Genomic DNA, 22,566 nt, shown 5'->3' with positions numbered 1-22,566 from the left:
AATGAAGCTCATCCTCGAGGGTCCTCTCTTTTTAGACCATGATGCAGGTGCATCAGAGCTGATTTGCTCAAAGCTTCTTCATACTCTTGCTGATGACAACATTGCCTGATGGACTCCCATGGTAAAGGGACATAGTCCGAGCTGTGCTTATGTAGGATGTGCCTGCATGGCACCTTGAACTCTTGGGATTGGCACCCATACTTTTGATACATTGTTTTTATGTATTTAACTCTTTCTCTTTAATACAATAACTTAAATGTAGTTAGTACTTATTTCTTTTTGATGAAAGTGCAATCACACAAACCACACTCTGACTTCAGTTTGTATTTCTATCCTCCGCAACTCTGATTTGTATGATTGATTATTTGACTGTAACAATCAAACACTGCATCCGTGATCCTGATAGTTGAGTAGGATGTAAGAGTACATGCCTAGTCATACTCACAGTCATCAAACTCTAATCTACTCTGTATTAGAAAGCGAATAATAAAAACCTTATGAACACACCATTGATAGAAAGACAAAATAGGGAACTCATTTAGATAGGTCAAAAAGTTGGTGCATTGATTATAGAAATTCTTATACAACCATTGGACTTTAAAAATAGAAAGGATTACATTGATAAAAAAAAATAATTATTTAAAAGCGAGGTACCTAATTTATCCAATCCACCATATGTGTAAAGTTTCTACTCTCAGACTCCTTTTTAGCTAAAAAAAGTATGTTCTTTTCTTTACTCTATATGTATGCAAACTTTCCCTTTTCTTTTGTTTTTTAAAAGTATCATCTCTTTACAAGAAATATCATCCTCTCCACCCAGTACCCACTCCCCACATTTGTGAAGGAATTTGTCATTTCTTGACAAATTCTGCCTTGTACTGATTGAGCCCTATTCTCAGCACCGTCTTTTGTCCGGCGCCGTCAGAAGGGTAAGTGGAACTTGGAATCCGTAGAACTTGACTTGGGACTTGGGGAGGTGAACCCCTCCCTCATTTCTTTCTCATTTCCTCCTCATTTCGTTCTCATTTCCTCATCATATTTTTTAAGCGTCCGCCGCTTTCACATTGTGAAGACTCTCGCTCACTCTCCTCTCAATAGCCGTCTTTATACTCTATATAAACCTCCACGGAGTCTTTACACTCTTATATAAACCTCCACGGTAAGCCCTCTCAGCTCTCACTTACAATTCACAATACAAAAACATACCCAACTGCCAATATTCGACAATTCGCCCACCCAAACATGCCGAACTTCACCTCCATTCCTTCGACGTCCGAAGTCCTATCTGTGTATGCCTCTGTGGCTACCTCCACGATGCTTATCCGCACAATGGCAAACCAATTCATACCCCACCAGTTCCAAAACTATATTTTCTCCCGCTTACAAAACATCTTTACCTATTTCATCTCCTCCACTCGGTTGCTCACCATCGTTATCGATGAATTCACTGATCTCGACCGAAACCAAATCTTTGAAGCATCCGAGATCTACCTACGCTCTAAGCTCACTACCTATTCTTCTTCCATGAACAGAATCAAAGCAACCAAAACTCCAAGAGACAAGAAACTCTTGCTAAGACTTGAGAAGGATCAAGAGATCATCGATTTCTTCCATGGAATTCAACTCAAATGGAAGCTCGTTTATCACGAAGACAAGAAATCTTCTGATGACGACGATGATTGCCGATGGTTTGAGCTAATTTTCGACAAGAAACACAAAGGCATTATTTTGGATTCTTACTTGCCTCACATTGTGGAGGAATCAAAGGCTTTGAAAGAAGAGAACAAGGTTTTGAGACTCCATAATCGTGGCCAGTCCATAAACCTTGAACATCCTACGACATTCGATAAATTGGCAATGGATCCAGAGCTCAAGAGAGTATTGATCGAGGATTTAGATAGGTTTGTAAAGAGAAGAGAGTTTTATAGAAGAGTTGGGAAGGCTTGGAAAAGAGGGTATCTATTATATGGTCCTCCAGGAACTGGGAAATCGAGCTTGATAGCTGCCATGGCCAATTACCTCAAGTTTGATATCTATGATGTAGAGCTCACAAGTCTTCGTAGTAACTCAGACCTTAGGAGTTTGATGCTTAAGACAGCAAATCGATCGATACTTGTGATCGAGGATATTGATTGCAGTATTGAGATGGAGGATCGTGGAAATAAAGGAGCTACTTCATCGAACCAGGTCAGTTTCCTTCGCTCTTAAGACTTCTAGTACCTTTTTGTTTTTTGTTTTATTATTATTATTTTTAGGGTACAGAGGACAGGAAAGATATATATTAAGCCCCACACCCCCCACTAACTCCTCCCACCCTCCTCCCCCATTGAAGCAGAAGGTATATTCCATGATTTCAGAGGACCCTTCTTGCTTTCTACCGGCAAGGGTACACCAATTCCGCTTGCAGTTATTTTTGACTTTGAGCAAGGTTTGGTGGGATGGAACCACTGAACTCTAAGAAATTGTTATAAATCAACATTTTCAAAGCCAAAAAGTTTACAATGGAGATTTCAACGGTTGATGTCTAGGAATAATCTGGATTTACTTTATGAGGTGTTGTTGTCAGTGCAGCAGTGCAAGCTATGCCTAGGCACATGAGGGTAAGCGCAATGATCAGCTTGCCTCCTGAGTGACAAACTGATGTGCCTGGGTGCAGCATGCTCTGCGGCATAAAGATCATTCTTCCTTATTTTATTATGTCAAATTTCAAACTCAAATTTAATGGTATCAATCTAATTTTTTTTTTTTTTTTTTTTGGATAAAGATTGGTCTCTAGTCCCATGGCCCTTGCATTATCCCGCAGCCAATGAAAATGTGGATAGTGGCATCAATATATATGATATTTTTTTATTACACAATGTGGGGTTGTACTCTTGCGTGTCAAGCGAAGGGACCATGAGGCAGCATTCTTTTTCCCCCCTTACCCTTTTTTTTTTTTTGAGTAATTGTTTAAATCTACTAGATGAGAAAATTAATTACCAAACAAATAGATTTGACTATACTCTTTTCTTTTTCTTGTAAACTTACCTGTTTCGTAATTTTTTTTTTCTTAATAGAAATAAAAAATTGCCCCCTTTTTATAAGCACTAGAACATTTTCATTTTTTCACTATGTAAAGTACCATACCATTCAGTTGAACTGTATATGATAATTTGAGAAATAAAATTTTGGTTTCAACTTGTATAAGTCCAATTTACCAAAAATTTTACAATTTTTACCCTTCCACCTCAGTAACCCCCCCCCCACCCCCTGCCAACCCCAAAAAAAGAGTTTGTAGAAAAAAGAAAAATCAGTGATATATAGTAGGATCAGATCCTCTACTACCGAGCTGCCCGGTAGGACCGTGCTGTCCAGACACGGTGTTACGTGCAATGTCCGCCTTACCCCTGCCTAAACGCTTTGCCCGAATAAGGATAAGGTGATCATTGCACGTAACACCGTGTCTGGATAGTACGGTCCTGCCGGACAGCTCGACAGTAAAGGATCCAAATTCTATATGGTATGGCTGCTTGTTGAGATTTTGAGTGACTAAAGCATATCTCTATTTTTTGCATTGATATTGAAACAGTTGACACTCTCTGGACTTCTCAACTTCATCGATGGACTGTGGTCGAGTTGTGGAGATGAGAGGATCATTGTGTTCACAACCAATTACAAGGACCGACTTGACCCTGCTCTGCTACGACCTGGCCGTATGGATATGCACATTCACATGTCCTATTGTACACCATCGGGTTTCAAGCTCCTCGCTTCCAATTACCTTGGCATCTGTGATCATCCACTCTTTGAGGAGATCGAACGGTTGATAGAGAAAGCGAAGGTAACCCCTGCAGAAGTGGCCGAGGAGCTGATGAAAAGTGATGACGTGGAAGTCACCCTCAATGGTCTGATTAATTTCATCCATAGGAAGAAGAATACGGAACAAGATCGAGTCAAACCACGGTTAAAAGTCATTGATGATGGAGAAAGAGTTGATGGCAATGAGGTGAAGCAAAGATTGAAATAAAAGGACAATAGGAGCAAATGATTGAAACCCAAGTGAAAAAAAACCTGAAGGTGTGAATTTGGGATATGAGTTGAGAACTGATCCATTATGAATAGGATCCATTCCATCCATTAGTTTATTGGGATGGTTTTTGGCTAGGTTTTTGGAATCGAATGCTTGTCAAAACCGGTTTTGGTCCAAGAATGTCAATGAGGGTGTTGATTCATTGTTAGAGATATGAATTTTGAATTTATTTTCTTTATTTATTTGTTTTTTTTTTTTTTTGGTAAACAATTTTGAATTTATTTGTTTGTTTAGGAATGAAGATCTCTTCTTAAGTATTTGTTTCATATTTTTAATAACTTTATGGATGAAAATTTGATTATTGGTAGAGCTGTAAACGGATATTCGAAAATCTGTATTTGATCCGTGTTCGTATTCGTTTAGGAGAATCCAAATCCGTTCGAAACTAATCGGATACGAATATGATAATCCCCCTATTCGATTGATTATTATCCGATTCGTCTAGCAATCTGACGATCCTTTTAAGTTACCTTATTGGATTTTTTTGTCTTATTTTTATAATTTTATAAGTTAAAATAATGTGATTCTTTTTCTATATTTTCTATTGGTTTATATATATTGTTTTATGCAATGTGATACATGGAATCACATATCTATGTGAGAAAATCAAAAACTAAGAAGATGTCAATGGATAGCCGAAAATTCGTATTTGATCTGCGTTCATATACATTTAGGAGAATTCGTATTCAAAAAATCACTATCCAGAAACTATCCAAATCCATCCGAAATCGATAGGATATTATCCGAATCTATCCAAATATAAATGGATATAAATATGATATTGCCACTATTTTACCGAATTTGGTCTGTTTAAATCTCTAGTTATTGGTATGTTTAGGAATCAATATTTAGTTATTCCTATACTTAGGAATGGATATTTGATTATTTTTATACTTCGATAAAGATTTAAAAATTTTGGATATTATAATAGTACTTAGAACTGATTATGAACCGAAAATTGCCCACCCATTCATAATCATATCGATTCTCATGTTTGGAACGATTAGCTAATGGTTCTATTCTTAGCCCCAAAAGATTGGAATTGATTAGGACTATGCGTACAATGCATGCTGATCTGAGGCCACCTTGCGGGTGCAGCAGGACTTACCAGATGTTGGTAGCCCTTTTAGAGATTCTGTTGTGTGTGAAAACCTCCGTCACCTAGTTCGCCCACGGAAGAGCCTGCAAAAATCGATTTAGCACAAGAGAACCGGTGTGACTCCGATCGAGGGCTCTTCGATGCTCAAGTCAGGTCTCCAAAACAACAGCGACTCAATTTAGTGAAAAGTGAAATGAGCATTTGAGCTCCATACCTGAGTATTTATAGGATGAGAATAGGTCGACAAAGAAGAGTCCTTGATTGGTAAGAGTTTTATTTATGGTAGGAGTCTGTCTAGTAGAGTCACAATGGGAAGTGGACTCTTTACTTGGTAAGAGTCCTCATCCGAATATGATACGGTTCCGCCTTTGGAGGGTGATTTGATCCAATTGAGCAGGCATATCCCGCGAGTGCCGGAATGTCTGATGTGGCTTCATGATCCATTTAACTAGAGCTCAGCTAGGGGCTCGCGCTCGGGAGTTGGCTCCTACTCGGTTGGTCTTAACAAATGGGGACATTGGCCTCATCCCCTGACCACGCAGGGCTCAGATTTGTCGTCGACCCGAGAGGGCTGGGCCATGACGTCGGCCCCAGAGGACTCGACTGTGTTGCCAACCCTGCGGGACTCGACCAACTGGTCGGCCTTGGAGACCTCAACTATGTCACCGAGCTCGCAGCACTCGACCTCATCCTCGGTTGTTGAGGGCTTGCGGTCCTGTGACCACTTTTTCTCAGTGTCCAAGGGTTTGGCTCGGCCTCAATCATGCCATGTGTCAGCTGCTGGTTGGTCGTTGTTTTGTGACTCATCACCTGCCCCCCACTCATCAAGGCTCGGCTCAGCATTGGTGAGTATGCTTCGACGACGAATGAGTTTTGTTCATGCTAGCTGAGGTCGAGGTCTTCTGACATGACATTAAATGCTGCCAGTGCCACACCAGGCGATGCTTCTTTCCCGTGCGACATGTTTCTCGGCATCATCATTACGCTCGAAACTCATTGATCTGGGTCGTTGGATCTACACGGTTTTTTTTGGGCCGTTGGATCTTGACGTTTTGGCTACCCCTCAACCACTATAAATAGGGGGCCATTGTTCCTCATTTTTTCTTGCTTGAATTTTCAGAGCACTGGGCTAACTTAGAGTTCTCGATCTCCCCCATCTTTTCAGCTAGTCTTGTGCTTGGCATCCTCAGCTTTTCTTGTTTTCTTCTCTCTTTGGCGTCGGCGCTCGTTCGTGTTCGGTCTTTCCTACATCTCTCCCTGACAACTTCGTCCTCAGCCTTAGCTCCAGTAAGTTTCCTACTCCTCTTAATTATGTCGGTCGATAGTGGGTCCGATGACAAGCTACGCAATGTCATGAGCCCGAGCCAAGAGTTCTAAAGACTATCCCCTATTGTGGACCTTTTGGGTTCGGATTTGGATGAGCCCAAGATGGTGAATCCTCGTTCCTCTGGTGATGCCTAGGTTCCGTTACCTCACCAGTCTACCCATTTGGCTCAGCCTACCCCTGAGGACCACGAGGGGGATGCCGGCTTGTTCTCTGATGAGAATGAGTCTTCAGAAGATGGAGAGGGGTTGGCGGGATTGTCTACCCCTTATTGGATTTTTTAATCTTATTTTTATAATTGAGAAAATTACTTGGACATCCCCTAGACTATGGCCTAATTACTTATTATCACCAACGTTTCAAACAATTACTTGACACCCCCTAAAACCTGACGGTGTTAGTCTATTGTTAGTGTTTAATTGGAAATGTCCATTTTACCCTTATCACTTATTCAATAGAAAACAGTGAAATTGATAGATTTACCCCCCTTCTCCTCCTCCTCCTTCCTCATGCAACCCCACCAACCCTACCCCTACTAATTTCAAACCCTAATTGATTTCAAACCATAATCAATGTCAGAAAAATTTGTCTTTTCTTAAACAAATTTGAAATCAAAATAACCCAAAACCCTTAATCCATTCTCAAATTAAAGGTTTGAATCTGAAAATCGATTAAGGGTTTCTTCCTCGTTATAGATTCACCGATTTTATTTTTTTTCTTTGGAATTTGAGGGGTTAAATTGGAACGGTTGATTCAGGTAGCTTAAATTTGATCCGGAACAGTTTCACCATTAGATGTAGGTCAGCTTCCCGTTTTCCATGGATCAGATTGGTACAGTTTCATGATTGAAGGAGAGGGTCCGAGACTCCGATGCAGAGGGCATCCCTCACAATGGATTCAATCTATCCTCTAAAGGGTGGAGGTTTGTCGGATTGAATTCTGGGACAGAAGAATAAGCCAGGGTTTCAAATATTGGTGAATTGGATCGATTCCAATTATTTTGTCATTTTGAATCGGAATATTCACCTCAAGCTTCCTCAAAATTCTGCCCTTTCTAACTGATTACAGAGTTAATCAGACCGATTATGATCCTGAAACAAAATAAGGATTTTATGGTGTCGGCGATGGAGTCTTGAGTCTAGAGAAGGGGGGAGGAAGCTGGAGCTGTGGTTTCGGTTGGGATTGTTCATCTGCTGCTGAGGCTAAAAAACTACATGATAACTGTATGCAATCCTTATTGAGTTGAATCAATCAAATTCCAATCCGATTATTTCTGGTCATTCAACCAAGTTTTGAAACCAACTTCATTTTATGTAGCCCACCAAAGCAAGTCGATCCAAATTGGAACTCAAATTTTGCTCACCGTCTGTTACTCTGTTCGGTTTGTCCAGGGATGGAGAAACAAAAATGTAAGGCCACACGCCGGTCGCATAAGAAGGGTATGGGCAATGCAGTTTCATGGGTCTGCGCTTGCTTGTAGTTGCAGACAAGAAACAAAAGCCATTAATTTTTGACCCTAACCCTCATCATAAAAACCCTAACCCTCATCATAAAAACGGTAAAGATGTCAATGGATAGTCGAAAATTCACATTAAGGATAGATTAGGCATTACAAAAAATTTAATCGATGACATCATCACTAAACTAATGGACATGATCCACTGAAGGAAATGGTAAATTATAGGGTGTTCAAATAATTATTTAAAAATTGGAAAGAACAAGTAATTAGGCCATAGTCTAGGGGGTGTCCAAGTAATTTTCTCTTATAATTTTATAAGTTAAGATGATGTGATTTTTTTCTATATTTTCTATTGGTTTATATATATTGTTTTATGCAATGTGATTCATGGAATCACATATCTATATTAGAAAATCAAAGACTAAGGAGTAAAAGAAAGGGTAGTTGTTGATCTCTCAAGTCTCAACCCTAACCTCATCTTAAAAACGGTAAAGGTGCAATGGATGGTCGAAAATTGTATTTGATCCGCGTCGTATACATTTAGAAGAATCAGATTCAAAATCACTATCCTAAAACTATCCAAATCCATCCAAATCGATAGGATATTATCTCGAATCCGTCCAAATATAAATGCATACGAATATGATAATGCCATTATCCAACCGAATTTGATCTGTTTACATCTCTAGTTATTGGTATGTTTAGGAATGAATATTTAGTTATTCCTATACTTAGGAATGGATATTTGATTATTTTTATACTACGATAAAGATTTAGAAATTTTGGATATTATAATAGTACTTGGAACAGATTAGGAACCGAAAATAGCCCACCCTTTCATAATCATATCAATTCTCATGTTTGGAACGATTAGCTAATGGTTCTATTCTTAGCCCCAAAAGATTGGAATTGATTAGGACTATACATACAATGCATGCTGATCCGAGGCCACCTTGCGGGTGCCGCAGGACTTACCAGATGTTGGTAGCCTTTTTAGAGATTCTATTGCATGTGAAAACCTCCGCCACCAGGTTCGCCCACGGGTGACCCTGTAAAAATCAAGTTAGCGCAAGAGAGCCGGTGCGACTCCGGTCGAGGGCTCTCCGACACACAAGTCAGGTCTCCAAAACAACAGCGATTCAACTTAGTGAAAAGTGAGATGAGCATTTGGGCTCCATACTGAGTATTTATAGGATGAGAATAGGGTGACGAAGAAGAGTCCTTGATTGGTAAGAATTTTATTTATGGTAAGAGTCTGTCTAATAGAGTCGCAATGAGAAGTGGACTCTTTACTTGGTAAGAGTCCTCATCCGAATGTGATACGATTCCGCCTTTGGAGGGTGATCTGATCCGATTGAGCGGGCATATCCCGCGAGTGCCAGAATGTCTAACGTGGCTTCATGATCCATTTAACCAGAGCTCGGCTAGGGGCTCGCATTCAGGAGTCGGCTCCTACTTGGTTGGTCTTAGCAAATGGTGATGTTGATCTCGTCGCCCGACCACATGGGGCTCAGATCCGCCGTCGACCCGAGAGGCGGCCATGACGTTGGCCCTGGAGGACTCGACTGTGTTGCCGACCCTGGGGAACTCTGCCAAGTTGTCAGCCTTGGAGACCTCAACTATGTCGCCTAGCTCGCGGCACTCGGCCTCGTCCTCGGTTGTTGAGGACTCACAGGTCCTATGACCACTTTTTCTCAAGGTCCAAGGGTTCGACATGGCCTTGGTCATGCCATGTGTCAACTGCTGTTTGGTCATCATTTTGTGACTCATCATTTGCCCCTACTCATCAAGGCTCGGCTTGGCCTTGGTGAGTATACTTCAACGACGAATGAGTTTTGTTTGTGCCAGCCGAAGTCGAGGTCTTCTGACATGACATTAAATGCTGTCAACACCACGTCAGGCGGCGCTTCATTTCCCATGCTACACGTTTCTCGGCATCATCATTGCGCTCAGAACTCATTGATCTAGACCGTTGGATCTATGCATTTTTTTTGGGCCATTGGATCCTGATGTTTCGGCTACCCCTCAGCCACTTTAAATAGGGGGGCACTGTTCCTCATTTATTCTTGCTTGAATTTTCATAGCACTCGGCTAACTTAGAGTTCTCGATCTCCCCAGCTTTTCAGCTCATCTTGTGCTCAGCATTCTCAACTTTTCTTGTTTTCTTCTCTCTTTGGCGTCAGCGCTCGTTTGTGTTTAGTCTTTCCTACATTTCCCATCGACAACTTCGTCCTCAGCCTCGGCTCCAATAAGTTTCCTACTCCTCTTAATTATGTCAGTCAATAGTGGGTTCGATGAGGAGGTCCTCGCCGAGCTACGGAATATCGTAAGCCCGAGCCGAGAGTTCTCCAAACTATCCCCTATTGTGGACCTTTTGGGCTCGGATTTGGATGAGCCCAGGATGGTGAATCCTCAGCCCTCTGGTAATGCCCAGGTTTCGCTATCACACCAGTCTACCCATTCGGCTCAGCCAACCCCTGAGGACCGCGAGAGGGATGCTAGCTTATCATCTGATGAGGACGAGTCTTCAGAAGATGTAGAGGGGTTGACAGGATCGTCTGCCAAGGGCCCCAACCCCGTCGAAGGTAGTGTCGGAGCTATGGAGAGTATAGTCTCCGATTCTGAGCTGGAGGAGCTTCTGGTTAGCTATGGGATTTCGGATACCATTCGGCTTCGAGCTCCAAGGCCTCGGGAAATGGCATGTTTTATCCGCGCTGATAAGGTGGCCCTCTATGAGATAGCCTTCAAGTATGGTTTCTGTTTCCCGGTCCTTCGTCTGGTGGATGAGATCTTGGATCACTGGCACTTGTCGTCGAGCAAGCTGACTTTGAATGCGTGGCTGGTCATGTACGGCTTCCACGTGTTTTTTGGCCGACTGGGCCTAGTGGCGACTGTGGCCCTCTTCTCCCAACTTTACTACTCCAGGACTGGGGGTGGTACTACTTCTCCCACTGAACCCAGAGGAACTCGGTGGTGAATGCTTTCAAGTTCTTGGAGCAAGTCTCGACCTCTAATAAGCATTGGAAGCCTCGGTTCTTCTTCGCCTCTATCCCCGACTCTCCATTTAGGACCGAGTGGAAGGAGATAAAGCTGAAGTAAGTCAACCGAGTGCCGACCCTGAACGAGTACGGCCAGGCATCGTATGACATGATTTTTAAGGGTCGGCCATTCAACATCTTACAGCTTCTAGAGAGAAGTTCCTCCGACTCTGGAGGCTGACCCCCGGTAAGTGGTTGAGGCCTAGCTCCCGTCTCGGTGATTATCGTTCTCGCTCGTGTGTCTGACCACCCTCTCTTTTTTTTTTTTTGAAGTGGCTGGTGACCTTCCCCAGCTTGACGCGGCTCGGATGAAGGCCGAGCTCATGGAGGAGAATAAGAAGAAAGCGGCGGAGAAGGCCAAGCGCAAGACCTCGGCCAACAAGCCGAAGGGCAATTTAGTGGGCCTGAGCCAAAAGGATGTGGTGATCGGCATTGAGGCCAACCTCCCCAAGGCCTCGGTATCCATCCCAAAGAAGAGGGATTGGGAGGAGCCCACCTCGCCGCTGGAGAAGCGACCAAAAGGGGGGAAGATCTCAGTCAACCTCAACGAACATACTCCCCGGGGGTCCCCCTCGGTGTCACTGGGTGCCCCGTTCTCGGGAGGGCCTCAGCCACTAACCTCCCCTTCTGCCCCTCCTGGCAGTTGTTCCCTGGGGACAAGACATTGCAGTCCGAGGCCCACGCTCAGGAGTGGTTGGGCGTGGCTCGGCATTCGGTCAATTGGACTTTCCTCACCGACCTGAGCAACGCTAAGCTATCAGGTTCGCTGTTCCAGGTCATGGCCATTGTAAGTGGCTCATCCCTCAGACTCAGACTTCTTCTATTCTCTCTTTCTTTTCTTTTTTGTTTGTCCTTTTATTTACCAGTTGTTCTTTTCTTTTCACAGGATTTCTCTAAGGCCACCGAGGTTGCTTTCCATTTTTCCCAGCGATCTGTGGACAACACCTTGCTGGAGGAGTTGGCCGAGAAGGTCGGAGAGGCTACCAAGAAGGCCATTCGGGAGCACCAGGAGGAGGGGAAGAGGAAGAAAGCCGAGTCTGCCCTGGAGGCGGCAAGGGCCGAGCTGAAGACCCTGAAGGAGAGGTCAGAGACTTGAAGGCCAGGCTGGGTGCCCTGAAGGAGAAGGCTGAGGCCGATCTGTAGAAGGCCAAGAAGGAGGCTATGGACAGCTATCTACAGTCGGAGGACTTTCAGGAGGTGCTCCATCAGCTAAGCAAGCCTACCTATGCCTCAGGGTTCAGCGACAACCGGGCTAAGGTGCTGAATGAGCTACGGGAGTTGCATCCTAACTTGGATCTCTCACAGTTTAATGAGGACGCCGCCACCGTGGTCGAGACCACTGAGGCCAAGGACGGGGTCGAGGTGGAGAAAACCTTGCATCCTTCGAAGAACAATACAACCATTAGTGTTGTGAGTGAATGAATTGTGCCACTTACAATACCTTTTACCCTTGATCTCCTCGGCTGAAGGTATATGATGCCCCTCAAACAACTTAATTTGTTTGTCTTTAAGGAGGTGGTCGAAGATTGACTCGGCCTTGGATATGTCCTAAGAATATCTGGTCTTACTGTCTAGATTCCTAGCTGGAATCGGTTTTGGTGGCGGACTGGGCCCTATGCGTTCGCCCATCGGAGACAAAGCCTTACACATGTAAGGCTTCCCCAAAACAATTTTGGCGATGCTAACCTCACATTCCTTGTCGGCCTCAAAATCCAAAAAGTGGACAAAATTGGGATTAGCAGCCCCCATAATCGCCAAAGCCGGCTGTTTATAATAGGTCCCTATGGAAGAAGCTCTTCGGTCTTCCTCCTCCTTGAGGAGCAACTCATAGCTGGTTGCTTGGGCTACGAGTTGACCAAGGTCTAGGAACTCCTGTCCAGTAAAGCACTTCCACAGCTCGAAGGAAAGCCTGCCTAGAGCCATCTTACCATATTCTGGCTCTTGTAAAACAGTTGGGCACTTATATTGCGTCAGCTTGAATCTATTGACAAATTTAGCAACTGACTCATTGGGCAAATGGCACATGCGTGCCAAATCCCCTATTGAAACTAGATGCTCAGTCTGATAAAACTGAGCGTGGAACTGATCCTCCATCTCACGCCAAGTTTGGATCGAATCGCCTGGGCAAGTTGATGTACCAGGTGAATGCCGATCCAGTCAGTTTGGGAACAACCTAAGTTTTATGACTTTGTTAGTCCCGAAGTTTCCACACTGGACAACGAACCTTGCTATGTATTTGACAGTGGACATGCTGTCCTCTCTAGAGAACTTAGCGAACTCTAGAATTTTCTAATTATACCCAAAATCCAACTGGTCATAATGCTCGGGGTAAGGCTTCCTATATACCGGCCGAAACAAGGGGTTGATTTGCTCTTGGATCAACTGGGTCAAATCTACCTGATTTACAAGTACTTAATTAGCTTGATCCACAACTAATGGCTACCTCTGCCGGATCTCTACTTGCCCCTCGTTGGGGGGTGGTGGAAAGTGATCGACAAACGACCATTCTGGTTCTGGCAAGTTCACCCTAAGCACTGCCGGCCTTTGATAGAAGCTTGTACTTACACGCCCAGTGTGCTCTCCTCCAATGGCCTGGGGGCCTATTGTCGGACCTGTCGTCGTGACCGGCATAGCCAGATTCTCGATCTGCACCGTCGGTATAGGAACCCCGTTCTGAGGAGGTGTGGTCCTAGCCGTTGCACCGTTTGGATGTGCTGGCTGGCTGGATGAACTAGCACAACCGGCTTGACTAAAAGCATCGGGATAAACCGCCTGAGCGGATGGAAAACCGATTCCGATCCTTGCCGCACTACCCACTTGTACAACTGGGGTCTGGCCTACACGAAGTTGGCTGGCCTATACTGGCCGCTGTTGGGCCAGAAACATCGGGACCAACTCTTCAAATTGGGCCTGGGTATCATTATAGGCTTGAGCCATGGAAGCTACGATTGCTTTTATGTCCTCCACTCCCGTTTGCAGGTACTCTTGCGTTTTAGCGGCCATGCGGGCCTGCCTCAATGGAGCATGGTCACTAAAGGAGGAACGATAGTATCTAACTGTTGCTCACCCTGCAAGACCAGCTGGTCAGCATTTCCACCATCAGACTCATCAATTCCGCTATCTTTGTTGCGCTAGCTTGCTCTAGTATCCACCATTGCTATCGAGTATCCCACCGGGTGTGCCAAAAAGTGTTGTGCCAAAAATCCTTCAGCCAACGAGGTGTGGCCGGAATGAGAATAGGACACCCTGTTACATTGTGGCGGTTTAGAGTTCTACTCATGCCTCGGTATTCTGAGGACTTCTCAAAGATAATAGGCTGGAGAGACTTGAAGATGGACTGTAATTGCACTTTAAATTACTCGTAGTGAACGATCTACAGTGCAAATCATTGAATAAAGTAAAATACAAGAAACCTTAGGTTCACACCATCATGGAAAGGAAAAGAAAACAGTAAAGGAAAATAAAGATAAGTAAAATGCAGGTTTTGGTATGTGATTGATTGATCCCTTCTTTCTTGCTCCTCCTGCTTATTTTATACGGTAAGGATAACCATAAGGAACGGTCTCCTTAATCATCGGTCATGACTTCGCCACGTTTAGGCTAGCACATCTTCCCAGTCCTAACTGCTAAAAACTGCCAGTGATGCTAACTGTCTGCCTCTTAGCCGATGAACCCAACCTTGATCGGAAAGCGCCATCGTGCTTCGGTCAACCCGCTTGGCCGAGATGCCCCGTGGCCAAGTGTCTCTACTTGGTTGTGAAGGAGTGGAGCGAAATCTGGGTGTAAACAGTCTTGTTGGTGTGAAGCATTTGTAGTTGAAGGTCCATGAATCGACGATTATTGGTAGGAGCTTCAAGGTCAAGATCTTCTGGTATGGGAAGCAGCGGTGGCAAGTTAACACCAACTGCCGTTGGTTCGCCTGCGGTCGTCCTAGTGCCGAATTCGATAGAATAAGTCTGTCGGTACCGTCCCCGAGCAGGGTTAGTTCGGCCGCCGCTTCCGTGCCGTGATGACTGCGTCCTCCCCGTGGAGGTCTTCTCTCCGCTCCCTGGTGTGAGGTTTTCGACGGAGGTGAGTTTCTCGCTCCCCCGCGGGGCTGTGTTCCCTCTCCCCTAGAGACGGTGCCATGCTTATGCACCAATGTTCTTGCTCTTCTGATTGGTAGAAACAACTATGCTTTACCGACGTCGTTCCCACAAACGGCACCAAATTTGTTGCTTGTGAAAACCTTCGCCACCTGGTTCGGCCACAGATGAGCCTGCAAAAATCGAGTTAGCGCAAGAGAGCCGGTGTGACTCCGGCCAAGGGCTCTCCGACGCTCAAGTCAGGTCTCTAAAACAACAGCGATTCAACCTAGTGAAAAGTGAGTTGAGCGTTTGAGCTCCATACCTGAGTATTTATAGATTGAGAATAGGGCGACAAAAGAGAGTCCTTGAATGGTAAGAGTTTTATTTTTGGTAGGAGTTTATCTGGCGGAGTTGTATTTGGACGTGGACTCTTTACTTGGCAAGAGTCCTCATCCGAACGTGATGTGATTCCGCTTTTGAAGGGTGATCTGATCCGGTCGAGTTGGCATATCCTGCGAATGTCAGGATGTTTGATGTGGCTTCGTGATCCAAATAACCAGAGCTCGACTCAGGGATCGCACTCCTGCTCGGTTGCTCTTAGCAGATGTGGACCGGGAGGGCTCAGCCATGATGTTGGTCAAGGTGGGCTCGACTGTGCTGCCCACCGTGGAGGACTCGGCCTAGTTGTCGATCTCGGTGAGCAATATTGTCGAGGTTACAGTACTCGGCCTCGTCCTCGGTCGTTGAGGACTCGTGTGCCGTACAACCACCTTTTCCTCCGAGCCAATGGATTCGGTTCGGCCTCGGCCACACCACATGTCAATCGACGATTGGCCGATGTTTTGTGACTCATCAAAATCCTTCAATAGTATTTAAGGTGAGAGGATGTATCTGCTTTGGACCGCATCCCATAAAGACTTCATGACTTAATTTGCTTCTTTATCTATATAATAGGTTACATAAAAGCCGATTAGCATTCATATAATTAACTTCAATAATAGATTGAATGATTAGTGATCTTCTGTTTATTACGGTACATTTAACTCTATTACCACTTTTAGGTGAGACTTGACATGGGAGCCGGACCATCCCTCTTTTCTCTTCCTCCCTTATCAATTTTATATATTTTATTCGTTATTATTTTTTCATATAATGTATAATGCCAGAGAATCAGAGAGTGACCAATTTTTTTTTTTTTGGTAAAAAGAGTGACCATATTTAGAAAACAAGGTTTTGTGAATCAATAAAACCTGACAAGTCCAACGAGTCAAGCCTAGCCATGAACGAGTTATGTATCTTTTTCATTACATTTATTTTAATATAATTAATACGAAGGATGACTAGATAGGCAATAATAATGTATATATATTTTTTGTAAGTAAAGTATATATATATATATATATATACTAGAGTATAGTAGATGGGCATGAGTCATTTACTATCGGTTGATTTCCTGTTGACTCCTCGGAAATAAAAAAGTAAATATCTTATCTTTTAATTAATATTTTTTTCTCTATATATTCTCTTATTTTATAAAATATTTTTCCCATTACACAAGATTTGTCTTTTCTTCCAAACTTTTTCATATTTATAAAAAAATGGCAAAAGCAGCCGCGATCGTTCCCTATAATTCATTCAAATGGAGAGGTAATAAACAGCGACGAACGAAAGGGTGGCAACAACGGCAAAGAGAGGGTTAGCGGGGGTTCTAGAAAATAATGGAAGGCCACTTCGAAGTGAGCCAGAGGCAGTGGAGTAATGGCAACATCGATGGAAGGAGACGATCAATACCATACGGTTTAAAATCTTACGATTTAACTGACCCAGTTTTCTTCCTATCAACTTCCTTCCTATTCCATTTTATTTTGTTTTTTTTTTTTTTTTTTGGGTAGAATTTTATTTTGGTTTTAATGTATGTAAGTTTGAGTCCTCAGAGGATTGCTTAGGATATTTTATCTCATTTTTTATGGATTTGTTTTCTATTGATTGCTCAAGTATGAGCTTTTTTTGTAATCTCTCAATTGATTTATTATAGGGAAAATTTTACGGACACCCCTTATAAGTATACAATATATCACAGATATCCCAAACTTTTGAAAAATATCATAGACACCCCTTATTTTATGATTTTATTTCAATTTAATCCACTCCGTTAGGTTTGTGCAGTTAAGTCGGTGTTAATTCTTTTATAATAGCAAAATTACCTTTATAAAAAGGTGAACTTACCATAATACCTTTAGGGTGAAACCCCAAATTTACCCAAAAACAAACATCACATCGTTTTTGTTGGGCACACCATTCTCTCTTCCAACATTTTCGCGGGGCTGAAGGAGGAAGATGCAACGATACCCATTCCTATGAAAAAAACACCATACCCAGGGAAATCCCCAATGATGTTTCAGGCGTGAAGGGGCCCTGCCAACTGCATCATCCAACCGAACTCCATCAGGATTCGGATGACATCGCCAATTATTCCTGTCAAACTTGAAGGCATTGTTAGAACAATTTTATCGTTTGGGTTGGGGGAACTTGAACTGTAGAATAAGTTGCAGCGGTAGGGGCGGCTTGGGGTTTTCACAGTGACAATATCAAGAGTGTACAATAATTGCAACACGAACCAGTCCTTGATTTAGCGCGAAGCCAGAGAATGGGAGAGGGAGAGAGAGATAAGGACAAGAAATGTTGGAATTTATAAGATGATGTATTTTCCTCATCGATACGAGATGGCCTTGTGTTTGCTCCTAAAAAACCGTCGGTCCAGATTAGGCCGGGCCAAGTATCCAGGATGGACGGCCAGGCTGCAAGCCGTATGGGAATAAACCACTTGAAGCACGATCCCATCCCATCACCCAGAGGCTGAGCCACGTGGCAGATGTTTAGAGGACACTGGAAAAGAGGAACATCATTCAAGAAACGTGAGAACACAGGGCGAGGTAGACCCCACCATGGCAACAGGCAGTTAGGAGTAATGTAGGCCTGGTGGGACACATGGCAGGCGCTGATTGAGGCTGGGAAATATGGGACCGAGAGAAATGGATTTGGTGGGGAGCAACTGCACAAATTGATAAACAGAAGAGTCTCTCCTATATAAGGAGGACGACTGATACAGAAAAAGAGACAAAAACACCTGACAAGAATCAGAAGCTTTATTTTACTTTACTTTGCATTTTTATTTGTCTTTCCTTTATCATTAATTTTTTGTTGTTTTCCTGGATTGGGAGGATGTACGGTTATGTTCTAGGAGTGACGCAAATGTACTTTCAGAGTCCATGCTCACATCTGGTATGATCGAAATATACATTTGCTTTTCAATCTTATTTAATATTGTTCAGTGCTCATTGACTCAGTTCCTTCTGTTGGCAACCTGTTAGCTTACCCAGCTTGCGACCTATGTTATTGGCTTAATTCAAAAGACCTTAGAGCTAGTTAGGCAAGAGGGAGATCAACTGCCTGATTAAGAGTCGAATTAGGCCGTACCGGCCTCGTTTGAACCTGCCAAAAGTTTTGGCACGCCCGCGCTATTTGCACCACATGCATATTCCCCTGTGTGTGAATTGTTGCGATTTTTCTCACCAACACCTTGTAAATAAACAAGCTCTCTCCAATAATCTCAAACAATAAAAACCTAGACATCGATCTCTAAGATACAACAGCTTTGTTCGTTCCCAACCCAGGTTTCAATGAGTTAAGAGAAATACAACTAAAATGAAAAAAGAAATTGAAACTGGTGGAGATGTATGTGAAGGTAGAAGAGAGTGGCGGTGGAGTGGATTCGTAATTCCGAAACAAGCTAACGAAGAGAAGGGATGGGGGTGAACATTGTTATTACTAAAATAACTTTATTTATAAAGGGATAAATGATGTGGCAAGGGATAAAAAAGAGAAGTTATAAAAATCTATTGTAATCCACTTGATTATAAACAGATTAACCCTTTAACTTTATTGAAATTACTAAAAAGGTTAAATAGACATTTTATCTTTGAATGATAACTGTGCTTAAGGTCAGGGGAATGTTGATATTTTGCTAAAATTTGAGGTATTTATGATACATTGTATATTTACAGGGGTATCGGTAAAATTTTTCATATATTATACAAAGTTAGTGACTCTCTAAGAGAGAGCCACGGCAGAATTCCAAACATAATATGATAATGATGTTGTGTTATAGAGAGAGAGAGAGAGTGATTCCTCCCTAATAACTTGTTAAAATCTCGTGTATTTTTTATATCTGAGCGAGTCTATTTGATTTTTGAGTTGGATTCTCAATTTTTTTTTATTAAACTCAGATGACTCATCGGAGTTAAAACCCGATTTCCCAGCTGTAGGAGTGAACGAGTGACTAGGACTTGACTTGACTTGACTTGGGAGGCGGCCCCTTTCTCTCTCTCTTCTTTTTTCTCATTTTCTTTTTTATATTTTATTCATTTATTTTTCTATATTTTATTCACTTTTTTCTTTCTTTATAAAAGGTCTAGTGCCAGAGATGAGAGAACGACGACTGATGAGTGACGACTGTCGAGTGACGAGAGGATTTAATTCATTAATTTCCGGAATCTCACCCTCTGCTCTACCTCGTCTCTAGAATCTAGAGTTTATACTCTATATAAACAATAACCTCTTTCTCTCACTCACAAATCACAATAGAAGGTAGAAACACATACCCAATTGCCAAAAGCTGTCAATTCGCCCAGCCAAACATGATGGATTTTACCACCATTCCTTCAACATCAAAGGTTCTATCTGTTTATGCCTCTGTGACCACCGCTATAATGCTTATTCGCACAATGGCAAACCAACTCATACCCCACCAGTACCAAGCCTACATTTTCTCCCGCTTGCAAAACATCTTCGCCCATCTCATCACCTCCCCTCGGACACCCATGACCTTCATTGTCGATGAATATACCGGTCTCCACCGCAACCAAGTCTTCGATGCCTCGGAGATCTACCTACGCTCCAAGCTCATCCTGCCCGACTCTTCCTCCATGGACAGAGTCAAAGTAGCCAAAACTCCAAGAGACAAGAATATTTTGCTAGGGTTTGAGAAGGATCAAGAAATCATCGATTTCTTCCATGAGATTCAACTCAAATGGAAGCTTGTGTATCAAGAAGACAAGAACTCATCTTCTCCGGTTCACTTCAATGGCAAGGAAAGCCGATCGTTTGAACTGATTTTCGACAAGAAACACAAAGGCACTGTGTTGGGTTCTTACTTGCCTCATGTTGTGGAGGAATCAAAGGCTTTGAAAGAAGAAAACAAGGTTTTGAAACTCTATAATCGTGGCCATTTGTATGGAGTTCAGAAAGGCTGTGGTGGGTCATGGGGATCCGTCAATCTTGAACATCCAGCAACGTTCGATAAATTGGCAATGGATCTAGAGCTAAAGAGGGGTTTGATCGAGGATTTGGATAGATTTGTAAAGAGAAAGGAGTTTTATAAAAGAGTTGGGAAGGCTTGGAAAAGAGGGTATCTATTATATGGTCCTCCAGGGACTGGGAAATCCAGCTTGATAGCTGCCATGGCTAATTACCTAAATTTTGACATCTATGATTTAGAGCTCGCAGGTCTTCGTAGTAACTCAGAGCTCAGGGGGTTGTTGGTTTCGACCACAAATCGATCAATACTTGTGATAGAGGATATTGATTGCAGTATTGAGACGGAGGATCGTGGAAATAGAGGAGGTAGATCGTCCGATGACCAGGTCAGTTTCCTCAAGTCTTTGGGTTACTTTTAAAGAAAAAAGAATAAAACAAAAAAGTCTTGGGTTACTTTACTAACTGAGGTTATTTTATTTATTTATTTATTTTTTCAGTACAAGAATGATTTATCTATCCCCAACCCCTGCCTCCTTCCGATGAATTTGAAGGTTTTCCGGCTCCTGTCAATCCGGGCAGCAGGGCTGCATGTGCAGCCTCAGAGGTGAGGCGAGGCGGCACGTATTTACCACCTTATCCTTGTCCGAGTGTTTTGTTCAAGCAGAGTAAGGTGGTCAATGCGCATCGCCTCACCACAGCTGCCCGGATTGACAAAATCTTTTTTACGTTTTTTCCAAATGGACCCATCCTCTTTCCAACCTTCCCCTGGCTTAAGCATCACCTGTGCAAGCCACAACCAGCAACCTGGAGTTTCCTCCACACTAGAAATGAATCCTACGCACCGTCACCAACCTGTTCTTGGAAGTTGTTATTTTTCACTTTTTTGGGCGAGCAATCCCTGCTTAGTCATGTGCCTCTTGCACCAATGCAGGCCAATGAGATTTTCCGTTTCACTGGATAGGACAACAATTTCATACTTCTCTCGTAAATAAAAAAAAAAAAAAAACAATTTCACACTTCTGTGTCTAGACTCAGACGTAGGCTGTATTGGTGGGACTTACTGTAGTTTTCATGTTCCCATTTTTATTCCTGCAACCCTACTCGAATCTTTTGTGGCGCTGCACGGTGCGTACATCTGACGGCTGGGAACACATGGGCAGGCACCTCAATGTACTCTCAGCCGTTGGATGTGCTGCACGGCAGAGGAGCCCATTCCTATCCTCTCCAATCCCGCCCATAGTGTAAGGGTGGTCAAGTTGGAAAAAAAAAATGACACTTGAGGTCCATTATTTTTTATATTTTGAAAAGTTAGAAAAAAAAAAGCATCTTTGATGGTATTAGAACCACAAACCCTCTGATGGGGTCCATCATTTTTGATATTTTGAAAAATTAGAATAAAAAAAGCATCTTTGGTGGGACTAGAACCACAAACCCACTGACACATTAAAGAAGTTGTTAAGGTAACGTGGCTTAGTGTAGGTTTGGCCACCGTCTTAGGCTTCTAAAACATTCTTATTGGATAATGTTCAACAAGGGATTCCCCTCTTTCACTGTAGCAATTCCAAAAATTGAATATCTAAGAATAATTTGAATCTTCTAGGAGTCCAATTTCAGACTCAAATTTAAACATACGTTTCCATAGTTCCATGTATTGGCATTTCTTTTTGTATTTTTAGAAAAAAGAAAAATCAATGATATATGGTATGGCTACTTGTTTAGATTTTGGGTGACTAAAACATCTCTATATTTTGATTTGTAATTGAAATAGTTGACACTCTCTGGACTTCTCAACTTCATCGATGGACTGTGGTCGAGTTGTGGAGATGAGAGGATCATTGTGTTCACAACCAATTACAAGGACCGACTTGACCCTGCTTTGCTACGACCTGGCCGTATGGATATGCACATTCACATGTCTTATTGTACACCATCGGGTTTCAAGCTCCTCGCTTCCAATTACCTTGGCATCTCTGACCATCCTCTCTTTGAGGAGATCGAACGGTTGATAGAGAAAGTGGAGGTGACCCCTGCAGAAGTGGCTGAGGAGCTGATGAAAAGTGATGACGTGGAGGTCACCCTCCATGGTCTGATTAATTTCATCCATAGGAAGAAGAATACGGAACAAGAACGAGTCAAACCACGGTTAAAAGTCATTGATGATGGAGAAAGAGTTGATGGCAATGAAGGTGAAGAA

At 42.9% G+C, this 22,566-nt stretch overlaps 1 protein-coding gene across 1 annotated transcript; it reads left to right on the top strand.

The window, feature by feature from the left end:
- The first annotated feature begins 1,242 nt into the window (after positions 1-1,242).
- On the top strand, positions 1,243-22,280 carry LOC122644765. The gene is made up of 11 exons (XM_043838151.1): positions 1,243-2,187; positions 3,569-3,985; positions 10,254-10,793; positions 11,283-11,447; positions 11,633-11,776; positions 11,876-12,072; positions 12,159-12,399; positions 12,987-13,130; positions 19,748-20,343; positions 20,383-20,765; positions 22,140-22,280. The coding sequence occupies exons 1-11, from the start codon at positions 1,243-1,245 to the stop codon at positions 22,142-22,144; spliced, it is 3,777 nt and encodes a 1,258-aa protein (XP_043694086.1). The 3' UTR covers positions 22,145-22,280.
- The last annotated feature ends 286 nt before the right edge of the window (positions 22,281-22,566 follow it).

Source organism: Telopea speciosissima, chromosome 11 (assembly GCF_018873765.1).
Source record: "Telopea speciosissima isolate NSW1024214 ecotype Mountain lineage chromosome 11, Tspe_v1, whole genome shotgun sequence".
In the NCBI taxonomy this organism is placed as follows: domain Eukaryota; kingdom Viridiplantae; phylum Streptophyta; class Magnoliopsida; order Proteales; family Proteaceae; genus Telopea; species Telopea speciosissima.
This window is presented reverse-complemented; position numbering and strand designations above follow the sequence as displayed.